This window comes from Antechinus flavipes, chromosome X (genome assembly GCF_016432865.1).
Source record: "Antechinus flavipes isolate AdamAnt ecotype Samford, QLD, Australia chromosome X, AdamAnt_v2, whole genome shotgun sequence".
NCBI classification, from domain to species: Eukaryota; Metazoa; Chordata; class Mammalia; order Dasyuromorphia; family Dasyuridae; genus Antechinus; species Antechinus flavipes.
The window spans coordinates 32333835-32359112 of record NC_067404.1 but is presented as its reverse complement, the minus strand read 5'-3'; the positions used below and the strand labels follow the sequence as shown (position 1 = coordinate 32359112).

At 41.9% G+C, this 25278-nt stretch overlaps 1 protein-coding gene across 2 annotated transcripts; it reads left to right on the top strand.

Moving 5' to 3' along the window:
• Positions 1-40: 40 nt before the first annotated feature.
• On the top strand, positions 41-23858 carry YIPF6 (Yip1 domain family member 6). 2 transcript variants are annotated; one of them, XM_051967891.1, is made up of 7 exons: positions 41-156; positions 4475-4603; positions 5907-5985; positions 8918-8960; positions 12042-12167; positions 12837-12994; positions 20312-23858. In XM_051967891.1, exons 1-7 carry the CDS (start codon positions 106-108, stop codon positions 20428-20430), a joined length of 705 nt encoding a protein of 234 aa, XP_051823851.1. In that variant the 5' UTR covers positions 41-105; the 3' UTR covers positions 20431-23858. The 2 variants fall into 2 exon arrangements, with proteins under 2 accessions (XP_051823851.1, XP_051823852.1); XM_051967892.1 differs by lacking the exon at positions 41-156 and adding an exon at positions 806-1166.
• The last annotated feature ends 1420 nt before the right edge of the window (positions 23859-25278 follow it).

Below are 25278 nucleotides of genomic sequence, written 5' to 3'. Positions count from 1 at the left end.
TGATAGGCTTTGTTCTTGACGTCATCAAGATGCGCCAGCCCAGCCGCGGAGTTCCACGTCGCAGTCTTGGCGCCTGCGCCCTTAGGAGGAAAAGAGAGGCTGAAAATGGCGGAAGCCGATGAACTGACGGTCGGCGAGACTGCGACCAAATCCGGGGTGAGATTAGGGCCAAGGGCAAGAGGGAGCCCGGGCGTGCCGGGGCTTTGGGAAGCGGGGGGGGTAAGGAGCTGAGCGGCTTCCTCTTTGGGCCTCCTTGTCTCATCCTGACGGCTGTCCCAGTGTCTCCCTTCCCCGCTCCCCCAGTGTTCTGTCCTTCCCGTAGCTTTCGTTAAACATCACCCTGCTCCAATTACTCCTTCTAACCTTATCTTCCTACCTTGGGAGTGCCTTAAATATTTCCGAATCACAGATTATTTAAGTGGTCAGGTCCCTCAGAGACTTTCTGGTCCTACCCCCTCGCCTTACAGAAGAGGAAACTGAGGCCCAGAAAGGGGAAAGGACTTGCCAATGGTCACATAGAGGATCCTAGGTCTGGAGCTGAAAGGGGCCAGCTGGTCCAACCCCCTTATTTTACAGATGAGAAAGCCGAGCCCCAGCGAGGGAAAGTGACCTACCCGAGATGGGAGACTCAAGATTGCACCCAGGTCTACTTCTCGAGACGTTGCATTATGCCTAAAGTTTTCCCTGTATTTTAAATCGTATGATTAAATGACATCCTTATTAAAAAAAATACTAAAATTCCCTTTGCTTATTCTTTGAATTAGAATTACATTACCAACAGCTGGGAATACTTGTAAACTCCGGACCTGTGATTTCATCAAACTCGTGTGGAAACTCCCTCCACGGGGACAAACTGTCAGCTCATCTGTTACGTGATCTCCGTGTGGTAGTTTTACAGCTAAGGAAAGAGGAAGAGAGAAATGACTTGCTCAGTCACCCAGTTTACTGTGGCAGAAGCAGAATTAGAACGCAGATTCTTTGATGCTAAATCTATTGGTCTAAATTAAAATTACCTGGAGTATTAAGAAGTTAAGAGTTACCCAGAGTTGGCCAGATCTTCCTGACTGAGGCTTGCCCCTATCAAAGATAGCTCTTAAAACTCAAGTTACCTGGTAGGAAATTTCACTCCATCCAAAAGATTAAACTATTTCCAACAACATCAGCACGTAAGTGTCCTCTCACGTCCCTGACAGTTTGGTACTTTTTAAGATTTGTAGAGTTTTAAGGTTGTTCTCATTTTAACCTTTCCTGAATTTCTAGGATATCTGTATTTTTTTAGTGTGATAATTTATTTCATCGTGAAGATCAAATGGAATAACTCTTGCTTTGCGAATCTTAAAACAATATTTATGTTAGATGTTATCTGTTTTTTCTTGTTTATAAGTATTCTTTCCCCCATGTACTTTTTTTTCAGTTCTTTAGATATTTTCCAAATTAACATTTATCATATTTCCATTCTCTTGTTTTTCTTTTAATATTTCATTGTATAAACAATTTCTACTTTTAGATATTGACACAAAATCACACAATTACTCGTTTTCCTCCATGTTTTGTGGAGGAAATAATAATTTGAATCCCTTCCAAAGCTGTGATCCCTATATTAATGCTTTTTTTTCCTCACACTCTTTTTGGAAATATAAAAAAGTCAATTGGGCTTTATTTACTCTGTATATTATGAGGTATAGATTCAAATCATTCCCTGTTCAGTTATTCCACTTTACTGAAAAGGAATACTTTCTTTTCCCATTCTTATATTACTTCTGACTTCTTTTAAGTTCTTTTTTTTATTATTTTATTTTATAATTTTTTTTTGGTCAGGCAATTGGGGTTGAATGATTTGCCCAGGGTCACACAGTACTAAGTCTCAAGTGTCTGAGGTAGGGCCGGTGTTCTATCCACTGCGCCATCTAGCTGCCCTTTCGTGTTAAGTTCTTAAATGAAAGTAGAATTTATTCTCTTCAGTGGATCAGTGGTTTTGTTTTTAACTCAATAACAATTCTATTAATCTCACATTGTACTGTTTTAAAATCTGATGGATGAGTCTCTCAAGATTATTTTTACATATACACACACTATTGTTAACCTTGCCTCCTTTTCTTGCCGATGATTTTCACTTGCAATTTGTCAAAACTAAACAAAATCTGGAGATTTAAATCTATAATTAATTTGGGAATTTTTTTTTCTTGTTTAATAGTAAACAGTACTGTCGCCCATATTGCTCCATTTTTCTTAACCTTTTTTATTTTTCCCACTAGCTTTAATAACATTCTTTGGCCACATTTTGTGTCTTCTAGGTACCCAAAATACTATTTTTGGTCACTGTTGCAAATGGACTTTCTCTTGTTTAAAAACTTCATTTCCATATGATGGTTATATTGTAGTGCTGTTCATTTTACTGCATTCATCCTTCAACTTCACTGAACTAATTTATCATCTTTAGTCATTTTTACATTAATTTACCACATAGTCATGTCACTCCAAAGAGTAATATCTTGTTTTTTTGAATTATATCTTTTATTTCTTTAATAACTATACCCAACATTTCTATTAACATAGTAAATATAAGTAATGACAGAACATCCTTTCTTATTCTGTTTTAATGGGTAATGACATGAGGGTTTTTTCCAGTAAGTATAACATTGGTTCTTGATTTTCATCATCATACATTTTAAGCAGTGTCATAGTTGGCCTGGAAGCCAAGAAGATCTGGGTTCAAGTCCTGCCTGTGATTCACTGGTGCAGTATGACTTTGCACAAAGTCATGAGCCTCTGCATGCTGCAGGCATCTCTCCAGGACTGTCATTTGCCAAAGAGGTGCTGCCTGTCCCTTTAGAGGGACTTCCTCACAGTACACACCCTATCCCAGAGAACTTGGCAGGTTTTCCAGGCCTGTCACTTGTCTGGAAGTTTCAGAATTGTAAAAGACCTTGGGTCATCGAACCCCAAGATTGTCAGAGTGGGGAAGCATCAGCTCGACCTGAGCAAGAAGCCAGATTATCAAAGGGATCCCTCACTTTCTACTTGCTTGAAAACAGTGCTCCCTTCATTTTGCAGCTGAGGAAATCAAGGCCCACTGACGGAAAGGGACTTGTTTAGGTTAGGATTTGAAATCTGGTCCTATGACTTCAAAGGTAGCATTATTTCTCCTATGCCATACTTTCTCTAAAACCAAATTGTGATAGAGCATGTTCAGAAAAACTGCTGTACCTAATTTCCCTTAGAATCCTAATAGAGCAGATGCCACTTTTCCCATTAATGCAAAAAAAAAAAATGTATATTCTAGCTTCATAATAGAAATGTCTGCTGGTTGTCCGATCGGAAAAATTTACTATATTCTTTAGTAGAAAGAGTCTGGACTTGAACCTGTAGGCCTCTGTTTAAATTTTTGCACACATTCTAGCTGTATGGCCATGTGTTTCACCTTCTCACCTCTCTGAACTTCATTTTTTTAAGTGGTGAAAAGGAGACACTGGAGACACAATATGGCATGGTATATCAAAAACTGGCCCTGGGGGTAGGAAAATGTGGGTACCTATCTCACCTCTGACAAGGCTCTGAACTCTGTAACCCTTTAGAAGGAAGTTGCTGTAAGGGCAACCGGAATAGGCATTGGCCAAGGGCGTTTTTCTTTGGGCACTCCCTTCAGTGAGGTAATTAGAGATCCACTCCCAATCCTAGTGAGACTTGATTTGACAGGGTTGTTAGGAGCAAAGGACTCTCTACTTTCCAATGTTCTGTGAATGAGCTCAATTTTGCAAAACTCAAAACTTAATAGACTCTCAAATTTCCTTCTTCAAATTCTCAATTGAGTGCTAAAAGGGACCACCAGGGTCATCTAGTTCAGCCTCTTGGTTTTACCAGGTTCAACAGCTAAATGTGGTTCCTTTTAGTATTTCTTTTTTTTTTATTGTCTTATATCCTAAAGCAGGGCTTCTTAAATTTTTTCCACTGATGACCCCTTTTTGCCAGAGAAATTTTTATGCAATCCCGGGTATATAAAATAGGTATAAAAATCAAATTTTTACTGATAATTAGGCATAAAGAAATTTATTTTAAGACGATTCTTTGGCCTACATATAATTTTACCATTTATTAAAGATGAAAACAAATTTGCATATGAATGAGATGGATATATTTTTACTTTTACATAAAGAATTAAATCTTTATTTAAATTACATCTTTAATTTAAAAATTAATTTAAATTCAATATTGATGCCTTTTACTGTTGCCAGATTTTTCACAGTCCCCATATTCGACCCCCCCCTCCCCCCTTTGTGGCTCACAGTTTAAGAAGCTTTGTCATCAAGTATCTTTTTTTCTCCAGCTGCAAAGAATTACATGTATCATTAAGTATTAAGAACAACTTATTTCATTAGCTGTTATATAAAACCTATCAAAAACATGGTCTCTGAAGAAAATGAACATTAATTTGGAGTTTTAATGAATTCTTTTTATTTTTTTAAACATTTCCTAGTTCCTCGGTCTTTCCGATGTATCCATCTCAGAAGATATCCCTGTGGAGGGAGAGATCACCGTGCCGATGGCATCTCACTCCCAGGATGAAGACTATTCTACTTTAGATGAACCTGTTAGAGAAACCATTGTAAGTTCAACTCCAAGAGATGTCTCAGAATTGGGAGGTCTGGGATTGAGTGATCAAGCCTGGCCTCCAGTGATTTAGAGATGAGGAAACAGACCCGGAGAAAAGAATCAGTTTGCCCAGGGCCATCCAGCTAGTGAGTGGCAAAACTGAGACTGAAATTCAGGTTTTCTGCCGACTCCAGTTCTTTTCTTCACTCCACTACGGTCACCTTTGAGGGAGAAATAAACTACATAATTTGTTTTGATGTTTGCTTTTTGCTAAAACATTCAGGTTATACTTACAGATGATTCTTTATCTAACTCTTGCAACTCATTTACCATTTAAAATGGGAATATTAAGAAACCAAATTTCTTTGTATATATGGTATTAGTGCCTTTAACGAGGGGTCAGAGTAATGGGTCTCAGTCCATGCCTCTCTGGTAGAGGGCTCTAACTCTCTGTGTGCATGTGCATGCATGTTCGTGTATGTGTGTGTGTGGGGGGGGGGGAGTGTATGTGAGTGTTACAAAATTCAGAATTTATTCTCAATCTCCAGAGCTTTTCCTAGTGGGCCTCTAAAAATACTTGGAGTTCAGAGGATTCCTTGGAGCTAACATGCCATTCTCACCCATTTGCTGTTGGATCCTGGGAATATCTCAGTATTTCTCTGAACCTCCATTTCTTTAGCTGGAAAATGCGTGATTCCCACCAGGTGCCAGGCATGCAGTTTGTAATCAGACACCTGAGTGGTGGGCTCAGCCTCAGGGTTTCTCAACAAATGGGTTTTCTTGGTACCTTCTTCTTCTGCATCCCTATCATTTCTGGATATACTTTTACTCATCCCACCCCAACAATTAAGCTTTTCCTTATAACCAACCCCCACCCCCTAGCAAAAACAACTGAAAGATGACTACAACTGACAGTGTGCTCAATCTTTGATCGTCAAAGGCCCCCTGAGCTTGAATTGTGAAGAATTTTTTGGGAGGCGGGGCCCAGATGAACTGCTAAGCTGCTGTTGTATAATTGACTGTCCCGGGTCATTGTACCATGGGGCATGAATTGTATGGTCCCTGCCCACAAAGATTTCTGATCATGTGGCTCACTATTGAAATAACTTCAAACACTGCTGTGCAGAATGGTCACTTTTAGTTTTAAAATAACTTCTCTGAGCCTCAACTTCCCCATTTGTAAAATAACTAGATAATCTGAGCCATTCTAGTTCTACCATTGTATTCATCAGGTTTCATACTAGAGAGTAGGAAAGTAATGAAGTGGTATTGGGAATCTATCTCAGTGCACTGTGACAGTGGTTTATGTCTTTCAGATTCGAGACCTGAAGGCTGTTGGGAAAAAATTTGTTCATGTCATGTACCCTAAAAAAAGCAATGCACTCTTGAGAGATTGTGAGTATCAGGTTTTCAAGATTCCCTTCTTTCTATTGTAGCTCTGTTCGATTTTTAGGAAGAGAAAGGTGTGGCAGGAACGCACAACTTTGCATGATCCCTAATGAAATCATAAAAGAACTCGAGTAAAAGAAATACTGCCCTGGCAAGACTGCCGTGCTCAAGGTAGAACGTTTCTCCTGCACATTTTTCATCCTTAGCGGCTAGGCACTGAGCATCTTGTCGAGAATGTGCCCGGTAGACCTTCCTTGTTGCTGACTTCAGAGAAGCTCTGGAAGGAGAAAAATGTTGCTTTGGGCTTTAAGGAGCTCATGGAGAAAGTGGGATAAACGGTGAAATTCATGCCTCCTCCCTCCCTCCCTCCCTCCATTAAATGCCTACTATACACAAAGTGAAATGGTGAGAGACAAGGACCTTAAAATCGAAAATAATTGGGATTTAATAAAATGCAACATGGCCAACTGGAAGGGCTGGATTTATAGTCAGGGGGTTGTGTGACCTTGGGCAAGTGACTTCCTTTGTGGGGCCTCAGGCTTCCTCTCTCTAATTTCTAAATTGCCTTTTACCTTGAGATCCTGTGTTAGTGGGGGGAGGCCCTGGACCTTACCTTCATTAAGATTGGGCAATACCAGGTAAAATGCCTTCTGCCTCTGTGGATGAGGAGTTCCTCTGGGGAGGTAATTAGATTTTGCCCAGAGTCACACAGCCTGTCTTTGACTCTGGATCGGAAATCATTGTTATTTTAAAAATCTTCCACCTTCCTAATGGTCTTTCTCCTGTACTTGATGGATGTGAGTTATTAGCAAGTAAATACGTTGTCCTTCTCTGGGCCTTTCTCTGAGTTAGTTTGCTTAGGTAGCCCATGGCTGCTGTGTTGTTGGGTTGCTTGAGGCGGGGGTGGGACGGGCAGGAGGCACTTCTTATTACCACAGTGTTTTAGTGGCCTTGAAAGATATTAAATTCTCCTCATTTTCCTGATTTTTCCTCAAGGCTGTTATTGTGTGCTTGCTGTCAGTGGGATTGCTTTTTGTTATTGTTGTGCCTTTTGTTTTGAAATACACTTTTGCTATCCCAGGTCCCCTATTCAGAACAGTTAAATTAGAAAAAGCAGGTAGAATTCAAATTCAGCACACGCTCAGTTTATTGATCTTAGTGGGACATTAGCCACAACCCTGATAGGGAAAATTGCCATGGAGAAATTGGCCTAGCCTGACCCTACAAGGAAGCAGGTAGGTTTGGGGGGAGATTTGGGGGGCAGGGGCAAGTGAAGGTGGAGAAGCCCACCCATCTGGATACAGCTAAGACTGGAAGTCTGCTTCCATCTGCCGCTTCTAGGCTGCTTTTCAGTGGGATCTCAGGTGCTGTGACTGACAAAAGTTTTAACAAAACACATTAGGTTGATTTACAATTAGGGCCAATAACAAAGCCACTTTTAAAAATATCATTTAGAACTGATCATTGTTGTTTAATTCATGTTGTTAAAAGTCCTGAACAGTTTCTCTTTGTAATTGAATGGCTTCCTCTTGTTATTTGTAAGGAGGAGGGGGAGGATGGGGAAGGGAATTACTATTTATTAAGCATCCTTTGTGTGCCAGGCAGTGTACTAAGCACTTTTTACAAATATTCCATTTGATTCTTGCCATCACTCTGGGAGACAGATGCTATCATTATCCCCATTTTAGAGTTGGAGAAACTGAGACAAAGGTTAGATGACTTGTTCCGGGTTCCAGAGCTAATGTCTGTAGCTGAATCTGAATTCCAGATCCCCTGACATAAAGCCCAGAATTATGTACACCCTAGCTGCTTCAGACATTTTTCTTACAGAAATAAATATAAATGGTTCTTTAACCTATATCTCTGTTCTCTTTGGCACGTGAGATCGAAGGTAAGAGGCAGCATGGCTAACGGCTAGAGAACCCAATAGCCTTGGATTCAAATGCCACCTCTGACAGTCTCTGTGACCCTGAAAAGTCACTTTGCTCTCAGTGCCCCAGGCAGTTCTTCAGACTATAGATTGCAGACAAATTACCACTGTGTGCCAGTGGAGGGAGCTTTCACACCAGAGTTGTCATGGATAAACTGATAGAGCTGAACCAATCAAGCCAAACCACTATGGCTTAGAAAATCACAGGACCCGATTCCAAATCCCGACACCATATAACTTAGGTCAGTCCCTTTGCCTCGATGGGCCTTGATTTCCTCAGCTGCAGAATGAAGGATAGCCCCATTTCCAAGCAAGCAGAGGGTAAGGGATCCCTTCGAAGGGATAGGGTAACGGGGGTTCTTGGTCAGGTCCTGTTGTTGGACTAGCTGGGCCCCAACGTGCCTCTCGGCTCCTGAACTTCGGAGTAGGTCTTTACCTTTTTCGGGTTAGGATGTGGGCTTGAAGCAGTGCTTTATGGACTTATAGGAATATTCATGAGGATGAAGATATTTTATGTATATTAATGAATTTTGAAATCTCCAACAAGGTTTTGCATGTATCCCATTTGTTGCTCAAAACAGGCCAGTGAGCTAGGGCAGATGGTATCCCCGTTTTCTAGATGAGGGAACTGAGGCTCCGAAATAAGTGTCAGCAGGAGGCCACCCGCTGATATGTGGCAGAGCCAACTCTAGACCAGCTTGCCGGCTCCCGGGGGATTTTGTGCTTAACTCTGGGCCGTGTTTCATTAGATGGGAAGACAGTGACAACTTGGGAATGAGTCCCAGTGAGGGTGAAGTGCCAGGTGGGAGAAGGAAGAAGTGGATTCAATGCCAGGTGGAAGGTTGGGTTCATTCTGGCAGGGTCTTCTTGATGTCCACATCTCAGAAGTGGGAAGCCTTGACACGGCTAGCCTGGCAGAAGGGTCCAGTATCAGAATGTGCTTACCCTCACCACCGTGTTCTTTTGTTTGCTAAGTACAGTCTTAACTCATATCTTTTTGCCTTATAGGGGATCTCTGGGGTCCTTTAGTCCTTTGTGTTTCACTTGCACTGTAAGTACTCATTTTTTCCTTTTGAAGTAAGCCTTTGGAAGCTATTGTGGGGTTTCAGAATTGAGGCAAAGTGTGCCTGAGTGATTTCACATGGGGCTTTTTTCATCACGTTTACCTAACACCCTAAATCTGGAAAGTCTTGAGTAAACCTTGCAAAGCCATCCGGAGAAGTTTCTAAGGTTATCACTCCTCTAGCCACGCCATCTGTGGCCATTGTTCATATCCCACTTTAGCCATATCTGCCTTCCAGTCGTCCTGCCTCTCATTGTCCCGAGAAAACTAGACGTCTAGCTATAGGTCGACACGAGTGGAAACAAAAATCCTGCCAACTTAGAGAAAGAGGGAACAGAGAGATAATTAGAGGGAGGGAGCACGGTTTTGTAGCAGATAAGATGGAATCCCAGCCTGATATGTTTGATGATTGTTCAGTTGTATGCATACCTCTTAGGCGGTATGAGAAGCTTATCAAGGGAGTCCAGGGAACATTAGGTAAATTGCTCTATTAAGCTGTTGAAATTATTCACAATTTTTTTTCCTTTGGTACACGTGTGTGATAAATTCTAGAATATGTTGCCTTTCATGTTGTCCAGGAGCTGGGGTAAGCTTTACTAAAAAACCTAAAGAGAATGGGGACAGACGAAGGTTGGGAACCCCTGCTGTTGTGTATGTTAATATGAAGGGAGAGGTTAGAGAGGGAATAAGGTAAGAAGTCCTTTGTCTCATCATTTTATCAGAATCTGCAAGCCCTTTGGCATAGGTAATATGTATATTGTCCTAATGGCCTCCATTTTACAGATGAGGAAATCGAGGTTCAAATAGGTTTAAGTGAGGATTGGACCACAAGTTTAATACATCGCTGACTGGTTCTCTTAGGTTATTTTAGGTTCTGGGTTTGTGTTGATTTGGGAAGCCATCTTTGGAATATCTCTCTTGTCTTTGATTTGAAATCCGTGACCCGTTAAACCTTTACTGTCCTGATTACATCTGAGTGGCAAGATCAGTGTAGCATCTATGGAGAACCATGACTGTCATTGTGTTCAATTATTGACATAGAGAATGAAAGCCTATCAAACGCTAGATCTGGACCCAGGGCTTTTGGATAAGTCACTTAACCCCAGTTTCCTCATCTGCAAAATGGTTGTGATAGCTACTTGATAAGCTTATGACAGTCTAATGAGATAATAAAGTGCTTTTCCAGTTAAAGCACTGTCCCAATGTAATATAATTGGCAATGAATATTATTGAAGAGGTTAGTTTCTAGAAAACAGGGGCTCTTAATCTTTTTGTATGTGCCATGGACCCTTTTTTGGAAGTCTGGTGAAGCTTATGGACCCTTGACCTGAAAAATGTTTTTAAGTAATTGAAGAAAATGCTCCATTTGCATTTTCCAGTGAAAATCAAGATGGTAGTGTTTCCCTGTTTAAATTCACAGACACCTATCCCCAGTCTGGAAATCTGTCCATGGAGCCTAGATTGAAACTGTAGTATAAAAATAAAGAAAAAGACTCTTTCCATCTATAATCTAGTGAGTTTGACATCAGTTCCTGGCAAAATTCAAGAGCCTGCTATTAAACAGATCGTTTGGAAATGCTTAAAAATGGAAATGATCACTTACAAGCAAGCATAGTTCATCAGGAACAAATCATGTGGCCTAATTTCACTTGCCATTTTTGACGAGTTCCTAGGGCTGGCACAAGAGGAGTGGGCCAGAGTGCTACAGTCGCTTTGCAGCCTAATTAATTGGGAAGAGTCCAAATGCCTGGTTTTCATTGAGCCATTTGTCAAAAATCTCACACCAACATTGTGGACAAGATGGCGACATGTATACAGAGGGATATTAGAGTTGGCAAGATTTGGCACTGCTTGCAGGACCAGGCCCAGAGGTGTTGATTAGCAAAGTGCCTCGAGGACTGCCTCAGTTTTTGGCTCCATCCCAGGCAATACTAATATTAGTGCCTTGGATGAATAAATGCCATTATTTTCCAGTTTGTGGGAGACGCTTCACTAGTACACCGGCTAACAGAACTAAGGCTCCAAAAACGTTCCCAGGTTAGAGTGTTGGGCCAAATCTAGGCAGAGGGACCGAGACTGGCCTTGTGATTGATTTCCTTGGAACAGATAATTCTACAGTCTAAAGTCTTACCTAGAGCAGTGAGTGCTCAATCCAAGGGGGGAACATTCCAAAGAATAGGGACCATAAATGTTAATAGGGAATTCCTTTTCCAATGCAGGTGGGCTCTTGTTCTGAAACTTCCCATCTTTGGGAGTGCCCAGGACCCTGAGGTTTAAGTGACTTCCTGCAGTCACACCACCAGGATAGTTCAGAGGCAGGACTTGAGCCTAGTTCTTCCTGACTCTGAGGTCTGCTGTCTACCCACGATGCAATCCCGCCAATGAGATCACAGCTCTAATATTAAAAAAAAAATTCCAACAGATTAGTAATTTGCTTTAAGTGGCCTCTAAATACAAATAAAATATTATGAACTTCCATAGATATTTGCTAAACATGAGTGAATACAGAGCTTTCCATGTAGGGGTAGCTAGAATTGAGACCCCTAACTCACATGTTCTCAACAAGTCACTCCATAAAAGTAGGCCGAGGGCTCTTGCCACTGGTCACGTTGCTGCCCTGTGGCTCTTAGAATGTTTCAATCGGTCGGTGCCTCTGCATACTAGTTCAATCTTACTCTTTTACATATGAGGAACCTGAAGCCAGATTGAGAAACTGATTTGCCCGAGGCCATTGGCTGAGTAAGTCAGCCCCTCATTCTGCCAGAGATAGGTCACGCAGCCTCTTCTGCAGGTAGCCTTTCTCAATTTCCCCGACTGCTAGTGCCCTCATTCCACAGCATCCTTGGATTTCTTCTCTTTATATTTATTCTGTATGTAGTTTTGTGTAGCTTTGTTATCTCCGCTGTTAGAATGTAAGTTTCTTAAGAAAAGTCAGGGTTATCTGTTAGTCTTTTGGGTCTGTAGCAACTAGCACAGGTCCTGGCACATAGATGGTGCTTAAGAAATACATGTTGTTTGATAAAGCCTTTCTAGTTAACCCTGGCTTGGTCCTTTGCTTCCCTGCCCTAGGATGCTACAGGGAGGCTCTGCAGATAGTAAAGAAGATGGTGGACCCCAGTTTGCCGAAGTTTTTGTCATCATCTGGTTTGGCGCGGTTGTCATAACACTAAATTCAAAACTTCTTGGGGGGACCATGTGAGTATTAGGGAAATGCTTAAAACCAGTCCCTTTTCTCTCCCTTCTATATGGTATAGCTGGAGTTCTGGCAAAATCAGACTGACACTCCTAGCTAGTCTTTGAAAGGGAGGCCCTCCCTGCCAAAACTCACACTCACTCGCTTTCTCTGTCTCTGTTTCTCTGTCTCTTTTCTCCTCTTCTCTACTCCTTTCCCCCCTCCCCTTCTCTCCTCTCCCTTTCTCTTCTTGTTTCTCTCTCTGTGTGTCTCTGTCTCTTCTCTCCCTCACTCACTCAGTGGTAGCCCTGCCAGACAGAGGGAACCCAGGTGATCTTCATCACCTTTGAAGCTCATGTGGGCGGACAAAACCTCCCATTCCCCGAGATCTTGGCTTACTTTTAAAGGTCATTTAATCAGGAGCAACAACTTTAAGGAGAAGTGAGCAGAAATATGAAAACAGAAATGTTGTCATGAATTGCAATTCCTTTTTTACACCAGAGCTCAGGGCTGGTTTCACTTGTCTGGGGTAGGTCCCCCACGTTCCAGCAGATTGTTATTACCTTGTGTGCTTGGTGTGGGTCTTCCATGTTGTAGCTGAGTCTGAAATCCCCATTCTGCAGTGATGGGCTTCGACTATCCTGCTGAATAATTGGTTATTTTTTAACTTCCTGGCTTTGTCTTTTCCTCAGATCGTTCTTTCAGAGTCTCTGTGTCTTGGGTTACTGTGTCTTGCCCTTAACAGTGGCTATGCTGGTGTGCCGACTGGTACTTCTGGCTAGTATGGGGCCTATCAACTTCCTTATCCGGCTTATCGTGGTGATTGCAATGTTTGCCTGGTCTACCTTAGGTAAGAAAACATCCATTCTCTGATTCTCCAACAAGATAGAACGTGGGTTAGAGGTAAAAGTATGTCTGGGAGCTGTACACTTCACGAAGGCAAATGTTGGGGGTCTCAGATAACATGGGATTTGGACCCGAGAACTGGGCTAGAACCTCAACATCTCCATGACCAGAGGATAGTCATTTAGCCCCTATGTCTCAAGTTCTGTCAAATGAGGGGCTTTGACTAAATGGCCTTTAAGGGGTCATATCTTCTGGAGGGCCGTGATATTGCTTATGAGCTTGGGCAAATCACGTTCCCTCCCTGGACCTTGGTTTCCTCCCTTGTCAAATGAAGGCATCAGAGCTGGTGGCTTCTGATGTCCCTTCCAGATCTAGATTCAGGATCCTGTGAGCTTTCAGATAAGAATATTCTTGCACTGATTGCCTCCCAGGTTTGGCATGAGGAAAGGCTCTCTCAGCATTAAAATGCTATAAAATCATTGCCTGTTTTGTTCTTAAGCTCCTGACCAGGGTTTTGTGCCATTGATATGTGCTCATCAGAGCACATCCCACCAACTAAGGACTAGGTACGTGGGCTTTCAAGGTGAAAATCTTATCTTTTAAAAAATAATGGACAATCAAGGCTCTTGCGCTACACTGAGTTAGGATCCTACAAAAGTTTAATTCACTCTAACCCAGGGACGATTCCCTCTAAGATGAGGCAGACTGGACTAGCAATGGATGCCGCATCATCTTAGTGTTGTTTATTTAGAACTAGAACTGACGATAGAGATCAGAATCCTCTCATGTTACAGAGAAGAAAACTGAGGCTTGGGGAGTTTGACTTGTCCAAGGTAAGATTACACTGGCAGTAAATAGGTGATAGAAGATTCAAACTCAGGTCCTCTTCTATAACATCCAACATGCTTTTTACCACACCATACCAGAGCCATGGCTTTACATTCTCAAAATGTACTGAAAACCCAATGCCCCTGGAAGCTAACCAACCTAATCTTTTTTTTTAGTTAACAATAGCTTTTTATTTTTCAAAATATAATCAAAGAAAGTTTTTAACATTTGCCCTTGTAAAATCTTGTGTTCTAAATTTTTCTCCTTCCCTCCTTCCCATCTCCTCCCTTAGATGGCAGGTAATCCAATTTAAACATGTGCAATTCTATACACATTTCCACATTTATCATGCTGCCCAGGAAAAATCAGATCAAAAAGGAAAAAATAAGAAAGAAAAAAAAAGCAAGGAAACAACAACAAAAAAGCTGAAATACTATGTTGTGATCCACATTCAGTCCCCACAGCTCTCTCTGGATGCAGACGGCTCTCTCTCCATCACACGTCTATTGGAATTGCCTTGAATCACCTCATTCAATGTTGAAAAGAGCCAAGTCCATCACAGTTGATCATCACATATTCTTGTTGTTACTGTGTACAATGTTCTCTTGATTCTACTCAGGCAGCATCAGTTCATGTCAGTCTCTCCAGGCCTTTCTGAAATCATCCTGCTGATCGTTTCTTACAGAACAATAATATTTCATATTTTATTCAGCCATTCTCTAACTGATGGGCACCTGCTCAGTTTCCAATTCCTTGCCCCTAGAAAAAGGGCTGCTACAAACATTTTTGCACATGTCAGCCTAATCTTTTGAAGTTTGGTGAGTCCTTGTTTATCTAGATCAAGACTTCTTAAACTTTTTTTTTTACTCAAAACCCCTTTTCACTTGAGAAATTTTTATACAACCCCGGGTATATAGATACATAAAATAGGTACACAAATCAAACATTTACTGATCATAAATGACCCCTACATTTAGTTTCATGACCCTATATGGGGTCGCAACCCACAGTTTAAAAAATTTTAGTCTAAATCATAATCAACAACCAAGAAGGGTTTTTTGAAGGTCTTCTAAGTGACCAGAATAGAGGGGACAACATCCATGTACTAAAATGTCATTCAGTCAATCCTATGTGCCAGTCACTAGGCTGGATGCTCAGGATATAGAGACTAGAATGAAACTGAACCTGTCCTCAAGAAGATTACATTTTTGGGGGGTAGATTATGTATTTAATATATAGAAAATAGATAGAAGATGGTTGCCCTGGTAGGACACCTGCAGTTAGAAGAGAGGGAGCAGGCAAACCTTACTGTAGAATATGGAACTTGAGCTGGGTCTCAAACAAAAGAGTGCTCTGAGGCAAAGAGGTGAGGGGAGAGACCAATGTGGGCATGAAAAATAGGTGAGCGTGTGTGAAGAACAGCACAAAGGCTAGTCTGGGTAGATTAAAATAGAGGAAGGAGGCCAGAAAGATAGGTTGGGGCCAGTTTGTGAAGAACTCCAGATATGGAATAGAGAAATTGATGTTTGATCCTAGAGAAAGTAGGGAGTCACTGGGGTTCATTGAGTTGGGGATAGACTCCAGAGAGTGAGTTTGGAACCAGATGAGAAGTGATGAGGGCCTGAACTATGCACGGTCCCAGGCAGATTTAGAGAGAAGTTGGATGAGGGGACTCGATGGAGAAATAAAAACAAGATTTGACAGCTGATTATGGTGTGAGGGAAAATGAGACACCCTGATACTACTACCCTTTTACTTCAGTCTCTGATGATGAGATGGTCCTTTGTCTTCCCAAGGCCAACCCCTTTTCGTGTACCTTTGATTCCCTGCCCTCCAGCTGATTCCTTCCATCATCTCTGCTCTCCCTCTAATTTATTGGTTACTTCTCTTCTGCCTACAAACATTCCCAAGTCTTCTCCTTACCAAAGCTGTGTCCTCTATATCTTTTCATCTTTTTGGTTAACCTTGAAGAAGTCATCCGCTATTGGAGCTTTCCCCTTCCTTCTCTCTCACTGTCTTCTAAACCCTTTGCAATCTGGCTTCAGACCTTGTTATTCAATGGAAACATCTCTCCGCAGAGGTACAGGTGATCTTTTGATTTCCCAGTCCTCAGCTTCCTTGGTCCCTGCAGAGTCAGACACTATAGGACACTCTCCTCTCTTGAGTTTTCATGACTATTCTCTCCTGGTTTTCATCCTACTTGAGTGACTACCTCCTCCTCTGCCTCCTTTGATGGGTCATTATCCATTTCATATCCACTAACTGGATATTCCCCAAGACTCAATCCTGGGCTACTTCTCTTTTCTCTCTCTTACTGATCTCATCAGCTCCTGTGGGCTTACCTGTTTTTTTTTTTTTTTCCCATGGAGCTGAATCCCAGATCTCCTTTTCTTTTTCCAATTTCTCTTGAGCTCTGTTCCCATATCATATTTTGGACATTTCCAAGTGAAGTCCCTTTGACATCTCAAATTCAATGCACCTAAAACCAAGCTCAGTATCTTCCCCCCCCTGCAAAATTCATGGATCATCTGAATTGCCCTATTACCAACAAAGGAACCAATCCTCTTTTGGACATCCAAGTTTACAAGCTTTCTTGTTTCATCTTCTATTCTTTTCTCTGTCACCCTACATATCTAAACCCACTGTCAAATCTTATGACTTCTATATCTCCTGTCCACTCACACAGTCCTCACCCTGATTCAGATCCTCTTTACCTCCCTCTCTAAACTGAAATGGCCTTTTAATTGGACCCCTGTTTCAAGCCAGTTAGCCCATCGAATATTTTATTAAGCATTTGACTATGTGTTAGATATGTGCTATTTGAGCACTGGGAAAACAAAGGAAGACAAAATAGGGCAGGGGGCCCTCAAGGACTTCACATTTTAAGGGAGGAAGGAACATTTAAACAGTGATGTACACATAGGAGACCCTGGAGGTGCTCTCAGAGGGCAGGTACTGCCATTAAGGGAGACTAAAGGCTTTTAAGAAGTGGCATTTGAGCTGAGATTTGAAGGAGCCCTGGAGAGAGAACATTCTAGCCATGGGAAGCCAGAGTTGGGAGAGAGAATGTCATGTGGGAAGAACAGGAAGGCCAGTGTCACTGGATCATAAGAGTCTATGAGAAGACCAGAAAGGAAAGAAGGGGCCAAACTGGGAAAGGCTTTAAAAACCAAAGAGAGGATTTGATATTTGATTCGAGAGGTAATGAGGAGCTACAGAATTTTCTTGAAAGGGGAATGTGGGATGACATGGTCAAATCTGCACTTTGTGAATGTCACTGTGACAGCTGAGGAAGATGGATTGGAGTTGGAAGAGATTGGATTGAAGTATGCAGACCCACCAGCAAGCTATTGAAGTAATCTAGACGTGAGGTAATGAGGATGGTGACAGTGTCAGAGGAGATAAGGGGGTAGATCTAAGACTCTCTTAAGGTTGGGAAGGTAGATTCAACAAGATTTGGCAGCAAATTGGATATGGGAGATGAAAAGGCGCGAGTAGAGGGTGAAAGTTAGGATGTAAGCCTGAGTGCCTTGGAGGATGGTGTTATTCTTGACAATAATAGGGAAGTTAAGGAGAGGAAAAGATTTTGGGAAAAAGCTAACGAGTTCAGTTTGGGACATGTTGAGTTTAATATGACTGTAACACATTCAATTTGAGATGTTCAGTAGAAAGTTAGAGATGGGAATCTAGAGGGTAAGAAAGAGGATTAGGGCTAGATAAGTAGCTCTAAGAATCATCAGTATGAAGATGATAATTTAACTGTGGGAACTGATGAAATCAAGTAAAATAGAGAAGAAGGAACCTTGGAGGATAACCCACCACCCACCAAATGTGACTTGCATTAAGATCTAGCAAAGGAGCCAGAAGGAATGGTCAAACACATAGGAGGAAAACCAGAAACGAGAGCGAGTATCAGAGAAGAAGAGGATGACTGACAGTGTCAAGGGTCAGGAAGGATGAGGACTGTCCTTTCCAAGACTAAGCCCACTATGAGGTACACTTTCCCCCTCATAGTGTCTTCCCTTTAATGATGTCTTTCTCCTTATTCTAATTAACTCTGGTTAGTCTGCTAAACTCCTCTATGGATTGAACTTGCCAGTCAATGGCATACCCAAGCCTCATGGCATATTCTCAGTGGATTTTTTCAAACTCCTTTCCCCTTGATAATGGTAACCCTATTACTCTTCCAACTGTTTCATATTTGCCACTCCTGCTGTCTATTTACCTCTTATTTGGTCTGTAACCTCTTCTCCTAAATAAACTTTACCTTTTGACCAAAAAGAAGAAGAAGAAGGATAAGGATTAAGAAAAGGCAGAGACCATTGATAACTGGAGAGAACTGAATGATAGTGTTGGAAGTTAGACTGGAAAATCAAGAAGAAAGTGAAAGGAAAGAAAGTGGAGACAGTCATTGGAGAGGGCCTTCTTGAGGAGTTTAGCCCATTACAGGGAGGAGAACATGATAGATCAAAGGATTTTTTTGAAGAGGGAAACGTGATCCTATTTCAGTTCAAACAGCTTCGAGTTTTTCACTGAAGCATGAGGCAAAAGTTCCAGCTGAGAGGGGCAGGAAAAGCAATGTGAGGTTTGAGGAAAGATGAAAATGTATGGAAGAATCACCATTGTGGTGAACTGAGTTAATTGTTTTGAGTAAAAGTTTTGCCTCGCTGTAGGAAGGACCTACTTGAGGTTACGTGACATAAATTTGTATTAGAGCCAGGTAACATGATTTCCTGGGTCTCTTAAGCGATGTCCAACAGCATAAGATAGGAGTAAAGGCAAATAATGGTAAGAGTAATCCAAAGGTGGACTTTGGCAGAGAATGATCAGTGATGAGGTAAGGATCAAGGGACTTGAGGATAGAGGATGTTGTAGGCTTGAACTGGTTCACCAAGGAGTCTAAGTAGAGAAGGAGGAGAGTAGAACTAGTGCAGAGGTAATGGCCGGGGAGAGGACTGAGGAGTGGAGGGTCAGGACAAGCACGAAGAATACATTTTGAAGTTGCAAGGTAGGAGAGATGGATTGACACCAGATTCTTATCAGAGAAAGGAATTTCTGAGTTTGTGAACGTGCACGAAGAACACTTGTGGGGATGACAAGATCATCAGTACGACCATCAGATATGTTGAAAAGGATCATACGTGTATAACCTCTGGCAGATTGTTTGCTGTCTTGGAAGGGATGGAGGGAGAAAAATTGGGAACTCAAAATCTTAGAAAAATGAATGTTATATCTTTACATGTAATTGGAAAAATGGGGGAGGGAGGGAGGGTACAAAAGCAGTATGACCATCTTGGTTCTAGCTAAGATGGGGTAGAGGAGTAAATGGTGGGAAATGAGTAGTTTCCTGGTAGTAACTGGGAAGTTCGATTGTTTGTAATGTATACTGAAATTCTCCAGTATGAGGGCAGGAGAGTAAGACCGAGCGAGGCGATGAACTCGGTGAAAAACAATGACTGTGTCCTGAGGTTGGCAGCCTTCAGAATCCATTGTGGGATTCTGAACATGGATTGAATGTGATCAGGGGAGTAAAGGTTATTGAGTGGTGGTGGCAGAACAAGAGATTGAGAGTGGCTGTGGTCATGGGGTGTGTGAGAAAGTGCAGCCAATGCCGGGAAGGGATCCCTGGAGATGTCTTGTCCTCAGGAGGGAACCTGTATCAGTGCGAGTGAGAAAGGAAAAGGTTTCTGATGAAAGCAAGTTAGCTATGGAGCAAGCATTCCGGAGTGCACAGTGGAAGGGCTGGGGAGATCTCAAATCCATGCTTTCAGGGTTGAGTTGAATGGGATGAGAGTAAGGGAGCAAATGGTGGAGGATGGGAGCAGGGTTTTGCATAGCCACAGTCCCCATTCCAATCCATCCTCCACACGTTGCTGTCAAATGATCTTCCTGAAGCTTAGAACTGACCTTTTCATATACCCCTCACACTCTAACTCCAGTGATTCCTTAGTGCTTCATGGGGCAAATAGTCCCCTATAAATCAGTAGATCCTGAAGACATTGCTATGCAGCAAAGAACAAAACACGGCACTTCAGTGATGACCCTAAATGAGCAAGAACAGATTTTGTTTTGTATTCATTATTTAAGATGACAGAGAAGTGGACCATCTTAAATTTTGGGAAGAAAATGGCTAAAGTCCAGAATATTTAGTGCTATTAAGAAATCTCTTTTCATTTCCCCAGGGTTCTAAACAGCTGAATTTGATTTGTGTTTGAGATCCACTGTGGATTTACCTACAAGGCTTTAGCTCTGGTGACTTGAGAAGCAAAGTGATCTAATGGTTCTGTAGAACACTGGTCTGGAAATCAGGAAGGTCTGGGTTTGAATCCTTTCTCAGACACTCACTAGTCTTTTGCCTTGGGTTAACCCTTTTCCCTCCCTGGGTCTCAGTTTTCTCCTCTGTAACATGAGGGGGCTGGACCCACGACTAAGGGCCCTGCCAACTCCAGAACCAGGACTAACCTTTGCCAATTTGGTTTTTGTTATTATTCAGCATCCACAGCATTCCTGGCTGATAGCCAGCCTCCAAATCGAAAAGCCCTTGCTGTGTACCCCATCTTCCTCTTCTACTTTGTTATCAGCTGGATGATTCTCACCTTTACACCTCATTAAACCAGGACGCAAGAGAAGCCAAAGAGCCCCAGCAGAACAGAAGACTCCACCTCCGCTTTAGGCCTTTGCCTCCCGTCTCTCCTTTCTTGACTATCCAAGGGAGCCTGGATATGGTGAAGGGGGTGGAGGTGGCGGTACGGGTTGGGGGGCAAGAGAAAGCCAAGGTTGTGCAGCAACACCAGCACTTTGGTAAAAAGCAATTGCTTGGCAGGGTTTGTACTTTGATCTTTCTTAATATGATTGTTTCTTTAAAATACACATACAGCCAAAGTACTACCCTGTTCAAGGATTATGGTTCACTGTGTCACGTGTGCATGTGTGTGTATGAGGGGTGGCTACAGGAATGACATGATGATCGATCGCTCATCGAGAGGGCCACCGAAATCAAATTCGTACAACACCAATTCAAGTACAGCTTTCTCTTTCAAACATACTGCCTTATCACCTTTGGGGTATTTCTGTCTTTTGGCAAGGGAGGGTTATCGCTCTGTCTTTTTGTCGTCTTCCATTCCTTTTCCCCTTTTTGGATATCTGCAAGAGGAAGGGGACATTCCTAGAACATGTGGAAAAGGAAAACACTTGAATTAAAATTCAAGTTGTATTCTATAAAGACTTTGGACAGGCCGCTTTCCTTTGAAAAGCACATGTGGAGAACCCTGTCTTTTTTGGACCATAAACCTCTGACTGTCTCTGTGCATATGCATATTTCAGTCATGCCATGTGTTCTAACAAAAGCATGCCAGCCTCTTGGTAACCCTCCAGCTCCTTATCTCCCTCTTTATCCCTGAATGTGCATGCTAGGCTATTAGAAGCCAGCATGGAATTTTCCTTGGGCTAAATCAATCAGTGTTGAAACCCTTGAACTTCCCCTAGTAGAAGACTTTGGAAAATGTAGATAGGTAGGCAGGTCACTAATGCACATTTGTATCACTGTGTAATAAGCACACTCTTAACTGCAAAGGGGGACGTTTGGAATATAGCATAACTGTAAGAAATCCCTTCCTCCTAAATGGAACCTATCCTGGTGGGAGGTCTGGAAGGTGTAGACAAAAACTAGGTGTAGGTAAAAACTAGGAGCTTTAAAACCTAGGATGGAGCTTTAAAACCCATGAAGGCATTTCATGTCTTCATGGCTACCCGCCTAGAGAATTCAAGCAGGAGCACATTTTTTACTGGACCTCTTCCTGGTGGGGAACAGCTTTCTTTTAGCTGTAGACTTACTTTCTAGATAAAGAGGACCTTATTTAGCTGTATACTCTTTACCCAGCTTTACTTATGCTCTTGGATCTTTATCCTAGAGAGATGGCAAGGCTTTGCAAAAGCATATGGGGGCTAGGCTGGCCTAAAATGGGCTCTGAGCCCTTTGGGAATTGTTTTAAAGGGGAGATCTGGGCTCCTCTCAGGTGACATTGCACATTGGAGAACAATGGCAGGTGAAAATCTATTCTGGAGGAGAGCTTTCCTAGCAAATGCACAGTTAATTCTGTAGATGACCATAACAGCCCATGCATTTTCTGTGTTATAGACTTTATTTAGGATAGCTTTCTATTTAAAGGTGAGCTGTATATAAATTTGTACTCGGAGTAGAATAGTTTGATTTCCTACATTAGCCGTAGGTATCACCCAAGAAAAATGGTCCTTAGACTGACCAATAGCAATAAAGACCTTGTTAAAGGAGCTTTCCTCCTCTCCAGCACAGGTTAGATTCATGGTTTTTCTATTTTTATTTATTACAGTTTATCCTTAAGTGCTTATGTCCTTTTCCATGTAAAGACAAATTCAGCACATAAGTCTTGACCTAGAAGATATTTTGAACCAACTAAGTGGATCCTAACTTGTTCACTCTTAAAAATAGCTCTTCCTTTACAGTTCCTCATAATCAGTCCTGACAATTATGTGAATTTATTTTGAAGGAAGGACTGTTTCCTGGGTCACTGTTTTTTCAAAGGGAAGGAAGGAAGCCTATTCTCATATGCATTTTACTCAAAGTCTGAATATTTAGTTGAAAACAAGTAAAGCCATGACTTTTGGATGTTGCCTTTTTTTTCTTTTTATAACTTTACTTTTGATATGTCTTGTTCTGTGTTCACTGACTGCTCTTAGGTAATGTGGGTGACTTTTAGAACAGGGTGGTCTTTATTTCCTTTCTGATTTTGTCAACTCGCTACTAAGTTGGTCTCTTTTTTCTTTAGATATAAAAATAAAACAAAACAAAACATGGAGGAGGGTCAGTCTAGGGCGTAAAATCTTTCCTTAACAAATGTGAAATGCTGAGGCCTTAAGAGCCGGTCCAGTCTCCAGAGCCTCTGGAAGCCAGAACCCTTGTTTGTCCCTTTCCCTGTTGGGTCCAAAGGCAGACAAGTTTGGTATTATCACTGCAGCGCGTGGGGCGGTAATGCCTACGTGCGTTAATAGTCACTGAGCTATTCGTAAGGCCAAGAATGTCTTGTCACATCCCTTTGTGATAAGATCAGACTTAGGAAAGCAGTCATTCGGTGCCAGCATAATTAAGGGTACAGCTTGGTCTTTCAAAAGAGATCTATTGGTCAGCGAGTCATCCTTCCTCCGAGAAACTTGTTACGCAAGGTGGGCTTGATCATTTTGTTGTTGCAGAGGATGGCAGGCACTTGGCTGAATTTCTCACATCAAAGTCCACCAAATGGATACTGGAGTTTAATTAAAGTACACTCAGTAATCACGCGGCCCGGCATAAGGAGACTATTCCTTTGATCATTTATTCCTCCAAATGGACAGCTAAGGTCTAGCATTTTTTTCCTAAGTAACCTCAAGCATAATAGACATTTCTGTAAAGGCAAGCGAGGTTTAATGGCCACGGGCTGTAAGAGCCTGGTTTTTTTTTTTTTTTTTTTTTTTTTTTGGTTGTTATTTTTAAATATTTAATATCTTAAATCCAAGTTGGACCATTAGATTCTGAGAGAACTTTACCAAGAAATCTTTGATTACTCTTAGACTTTAGAGGGTTAGAGATTTAGAGCTAAAAGGGACCTCAAAGATTACCTAGGTCGAGCTCCTCATTTTGCAGAGGAGGAAACAGGCCTAGGAAGGGGAGGTGACTTGCCTAAGTTAACACACACATAAATAGCAGAGCCGAGAATCGAATTCGGGTCTCCTGACTACTTTTTTCATTGTAAATGATACATTTGTAGGTGACATGAATTATTTCTATTAATAACTGAGCTTGGCCCCAAAGGAGCGAGGGGGAGATGCATTGCCTTCTCTTCTTCTCAGAGATAGGGCACTGAAGATATGGAGCGTTACATACACTGTCAGACTGTTGATGTATTGGTTTGAATAAACTGCCTTTTCTTTAACACATTTCTTTTTTGTTATAAGGGGTGACTCTGGGTAGGTAGGAGAGGGTTGTATTGAAAATGGTGTAAAAACATCAATAAACATTTTTAAAAATCTGTCTGGGAAACCTCTATTCCATTTATTCTGACTTTCAGTATGTAAATAGAGGGTAGGGATGGGACAGTTGATTTCAACTTAATGCTAGTTTATAATAGGATGTATTGGAAAGAGTGCTAGACTGGGAGTTGGACAATTTGGAGTTAAATACCTACTCTGTCTACATAATCTTGGGTCAGTCTTTTCCCCCAGGGCCTCAGTTTCCTGTTCTATGACGTAATAATTTCTAAGATCTTATCCAGCTCTCAATCCTATGATCCTTCCCATAGGCTCATAGATGATGAGCTGGAAGGAGCCTTAGAGACCTGCCCATCTCTAAGGAAGGAGGCCAGGTGCAGGGGGAAGGAGGACCAGTTACAGGATCATCAGAGCTAAAAGGGATCTTAGAATAGTCATCTAGTTCATTGGCACCAAACTACAAGTAGGGGCAAACCGGACCACCACACCATAAATAGGCTACTTGTTGACTTAAAAACCACATATTAATGGTCTCTGTTCCATTATATTTTTATTTACTTTATTAAATATTTCCCAATGATATTTTAATCTGGTTTGGGCTGCACTTGTTAATGTTGTGGGCTCCAGTCTAGTCAACGTTTAGATGAGAAAATGGACTTGGAGGTTGTAATTTGTCCAATGGCACAGAGATAAGTGGCCAATTTGGGATTTGAACCTGCTGTCTGGCTCTCAATCCAAGGTTACTTCACTGCCCCTTCCCACTCTACAATCTCCTTCTGCCCCTGTTTCCCCCACTAGTCAGCAAATTTAGGAAGTGAATCTAGAGCCACCCACCTCATTTTGCTGATGAGGAATCTTGTCAGAGGGTTTGGGTTCAGATCCTACATGTAATGCTTGAATACTAACCTGTGTGACTTTGGGCAGGTTACTGTGCCTCGGTTTCTTCATCTCTGATGATCTGACCTTTTTTTTATTTTTGAGAGGCAATTGGAGTTAAGTGATTTGCCTGGTCAGATTAGAACTTAGTTCCTCCTGACTCCAGGGCCAGTGGCCTTGCCATCTAGCTGCCCCTATTCCTGTTCCCTTATCTCTAAAATGATAAACTAGACAGTCTCTGAGATCCCTTCCACATCTACAGTTCTAAGAATTAAAGTGATTTGCTTAGGGTTACAAGGTAAGTATCTGACATTTAGATCAGAAACTGGGACTTCTTGACTCTCAAGTCTCTCTTCTCTCCACTGTATCACACTGCCATCTTTATAATACACTTAAGGATGTTGTCATTGTCCCTGTCATACTCCTACTACCCTGGGGGCCTTCACTTCCTCTGCCTCAGCTCTCCACCGTAGGCCCAGTGAGCCTGCAGGAGCAGGTCCTAGGGACCCTTTCCCTCTTCCATTGCAAAGTTCCCACCAGTCACTGGACATGAACTTTTTTTTTCAAAGAATAGATTTTGTTCTA